At 59.5% G+C, this 3,984-nt stretch overlaps 1 protein-coding gene across 1 annotated transcript in view; it reads right to left on the bottom strand.

The window, feature by feature from the left end:
• CHSY3 (chondroitin sulfate synthase 3) overlaps window positions 1-2,830 on the bottom strand; it is a 142,329-nt gene extending 139,499 nt beyond the window's left edge. Inside the window, exons 1-2 of the mRNA XM_017822553.1 lie at window positions 2,119-2,830; window positions 362-645 (exon numbers count right to left, since the gene is read on the bottom strand). Coding sequence (XP_017678042.1) covers window positions 362-645; window positions 2,119-2,830 — 996 coding nt within the window. The remainder of the gene's footprint in view (window positions 1-361; window positions 646-2,118) is intronic.
• Window positions 2,831-3,984: the final 1,154 nt, after the last annotated feature.

Genomic DNA, 3,984 nt, shown 5'->3' with positions numbered 1-3,984 from the left:
GGGGGCTGGGAATCGAACCCGGGTCGCAGCGGTGAGAATCCTGCACCCTAACCACTAGACCACCAGAGGCCCCGAACTCTGAAGTTAATGCTCTAGTAACTTACAGCATACCAATGCTTAAAAAGGGCTGCAACAAGTGTCACCAATGAAAACAGAAAGACACGAGCAGAAATAAAGACGCTTACAGCAACGCGCTGTGAATATTTCCCTCTCTTTTTTTCCTTACAGCCCGCAGTTCACATTCCGCTGCATGCATTAAAAATTAATTATGGTGGAAGGAGATTGTGGATAGAGCCACTCACGTCACAAGGCGTAAACCTCTGCCAGCAAACAGCACATTGCGATTTCCACCATCACTTACCTCGTATGACCAAACGCACTGAGTTCCTCCGAACCTTCGGACACACCTGCCCACCTCCACGTCCTCGTGGGTAGTGTACATTTCTCGAAGGCATTCACCTATATGTGGCACCATCCTCCTGAGAACCTCCCGACTGAAGATCATTCCTGGCCCTCCCATGCAGAAATTCTCCCCAGGCTCCAGCCCAAGTTTTCCGAGTTCTTCAATATTACCCAGACCAGTCTGTCCCAAATACAGAGGTTTACTGCTGTTCAGTGAGCGAAGAAACTCCTCCAATTTTTCACCTGAAAAAAAATTACTGTTATTTCTCTGACCTCTCTGCCAGCCACCTCTTTTCCTGTAGTTCAAACTTCTAAAAAAATATAATAGGCACCTGAGACTGTCACAGGAAATCTCCTCTAAAGTAGAATCCTACACCTAATTGAAAATATCCTTGGACAAGTTTACCTTCTTTGTTTGTTTGTTTTAATTAACATTACAATGACATTTTCCTTCAGCCGAAAGTCAGAATACGATCAAAATTAAATTTAATCAGTAAAGTTTGCTCTGTTCAACCAATACTGATGGAAAGCACTTACTTGCTAGTTTAAAACTCTCTCCAAAGTCAGACAATTTGGACAATATGGTTCCAGGTTGCTTCCAATCTGCTTCCAGGGAAGCAGAGCAAACAAATTAACCAGGTAAAACACATTTAATTATAGACGAATTGTCAGGAAAAAAAGTAAAGCTCGAGTTCCTTTCAAATTATTTCCAGTGCTACAATGTTTACACTCTTTTCCTTCAAACCCCTTACCTAGTTCTTTTAAAAAACTCTGATTTCATGTTTACTTGAAATGGAAAGTTTCTGGATAGGTTTAACTCAGTACTGTGTAACCAGTTAAAGGCAGGTTCATTATAACTTCGAAATGAGCCCAAAGAAAACACTGACAATTCTACATCTGCAGCTGAATATACATACATATATACAAGTGTATATGTTCCAATATTTGACAGGTGACAGATAGCTGATGAGCGAGCATATTAAGTGACTCAAAATGAAGAGACAAACTGGGAAGGGTATAGGTACCTTCAGTGAACTTAAAACAGTGTAAGCAACCAAGCTCACAACCTGGGTTTATTTACGCTTACAACTCCAGCTTCTCTTTCCTGAGCGCGGGACGCGACACGAACGGCACAGCAACAGGCGCAGACCAAAAGGAAGCTGCAGAACATCATATCCTAAAGGTGCCAAGGAACTCGCACGGGAGCAGGGATGGTGCTGTCCGGGGACACGCGCTGCACTGAACAGCAGCTTCACCCGCGGCAGCTGCGTTCGCTCAGCCCAGGGTCGGGGCAAGCGGGTGACAGCAGCATCGCTCCCGAGGAGTCCCGCACGGAGTCCGCCGGGGGAGCCGGGACGAGGCGGGACCAAGAGACACACACCTTGCGGTCGGGCCGCGACCGCGGGGGCCGCAGCACCGGGACCCCACGCCCACCCAAGGGACCGCTCACCGCGCCCGGCGCGGTACAACCCGCAGCCTCTGCTCTCCGCACGTCGGGGTTCCCTCAGCGACCGCAGCGACGGGCGGCTCTCCATGGCCCGCACGGTGGGGCTGGAAGCAAACGCCGCCGGGGCGGGGGCAGGTCGAGATACCCCATGCGCTCCCCGTCCCAGACGAAAAGCGACACTCCCCTCCACCCACCACGGGACCCCGCCGCGCTCCCAGATACCGCTCCCTGCTTCCCTGCCTCCCGCCGGCGGGGCGCGCCCCGGTCACCTTTAATGTAGACGTCGTCGTCCGCCCGCATGAACCACTCGTACTTGTCCAGGTAGTGGTCGTGCATGTACTTGATCATCATGAAGGACTTTTTCTGCGGCGGGTAAGAGTCGTCCACGCCGGGCAGGGCGACGACAGGCAGCGGGGGCAGCCCGGGGGGCGCGGCGGAGCCCTGGCTGGAGAAGAACTCCACGCGGCCCGGCACCGAGGGCGCCCACGTCCGCTGCGCCGCCACCGCCCGGCTGCCCAGGTACTTCTGGGCCGTCATCACCCCCACGTAGAGGAAGTTGCGGGGCTTGGCGCAGCCCGGGGCACCCCCCCAGTCCCCGCTCCCGTTGTGGCTGCCGCCAGGCCGACCGCTCCGCTTCTCGCCGCCTTCCTCCTCCTCCTCCGGCTCCCCTTCCCCGCCAGCAGCGGGGCTGGACACCGTGCCCTCCGCCGCCGCCGGCGGCAGCTCCCAGGGGCTGCTCCTGAAACTCGTGCCGCCCAGCACCGCCGGTGCCTCCGGCGGCGCCTGCTGCCCGCCCGCTGCCGCGCCCCGCGCTGCCCCCGGCCCCAGCGCGCGGCCGTAGTAGGAGCAGAGGCTGGCGCCGCGCCGCTTCTTCTCGCTGAGCTCGGCCACTCGCGGGGCGATGAGCCAGGAAGCGGCGGTGAAGCCCAGCACAAGCCCCAGCACCACGCTCAACCAGGGTCTCCGGGATCGCGCTGCCATGTCGCGGGCGGGGCGGCTCCCGGAGCGCCGCTACCGCCGACGACGTCCCGCTTGGAAGCGACCCCCGTCCCGCGGCGGCCCCAGGCGCGGCGCCTCCTGCCGCGGCTCCCTGCCCTGCCCCGCCGCGGCGGCCCGGGCGGCTGCGCTGCTCCCGAGTCAAACTTCTCCGGGCGGGAAGGCGGCGGAGCGCGAGCGGCGGCGCCTCCGCTCCGCTGGCACCTCGCCCCCGGCGGCGCCTGGTCCCTCCCCGCCCCTCCCACGGCTCAGCCCCCGCCGCACGGCTCCCCGGCCCACGCTCCGCGCCCGCCGCCTTCCTCCGCGGCTGCCGAGCGCCTCACCCCGGAGGGCGCCGCCGGTGCCCGAGCCGCGCCGGGGAAGTGGCGGCCGCCGCCGCCGCTCCGGAAGGAAACGATTTTTTTAGGTGCCGCTCGCGGATCCCCCCGCGCCGCGGCCTCGGCCCCCGGTCCAGCCCCGCCGCCCGCCGGCGACCCCTCCGCCCGCTGGGGCCGGGGCTGGGGCGGAGGGCGGGTCGGGGCGGTGGGGTGGCGGTGTCCCCGTCGCCTGGTGTGCTCCGGGTGCCGCCGTGTGTCCCGCTCCCGCTGCCGCAGCGGGGGAGGTCGGGGGCTCATCTGCGGGCGCGGAGCCGCATCGCCCGAGGGCGGCCACGGGCCGGACAGTCGCGCCCGGCCTTCTTCTCCGGAGTGGTGGTCGTGGGAGGCAGGTCCGGGGTGTCGTGTCGGGAGGAGGGAAGCTGTCTCCTCTGCCCCCACTCTGGCCTCTGCTTTCCGCCCCGGACAGTTAACAACTCCCCAGCGGAGAGCATCTTGCCCTGTGGCGTGGATTCCCGACCTCAGGGTTACGGCGTTGTCCACAGCCTGGGATGACCGACAGCAGGAATTAAATGACTAGGACACTGTTCCTATAGGAACAGCTGTAATTTTGAAGTTTAAGGTTGCTTGCCTATCCTCCATATTTATATGCATCCCTTATTTAATTGTGCAAGATGCCCATCTCCAGTGAAAGCCATAAACTGCTCATCACATCCATTTGTTGTTTCACTGAAATACATCCAAGCGACAGAAGATCCAGTAGCGTATATTTAACAGTTTTTCAGCAAAACCATCCATTTTTATAACTAAGTCTATGGCATTGTG

The sequence above is a fragment of the Lepidothrix coronata genome, unplaced genomic scaffold, assembly GCF_001604755.1.
Source record: "Lepidothrix coronata isolate B3197 unplaced genomic scaffold, Lepidothrix_coronata-1.0 Scaffold98, whole genome shotgun sequence".
Taxonomy (NCBI): Eukaryota; Metazoa; Chordata; class Aves; order Passeriformes; family Pipridae; genus Lepidothrix; species Lepidothrix coronata.
Note: the sequence above shows the minus strand (reverse complement) of the source record. Positions and strands in the feature narration are given on the sequence as shown.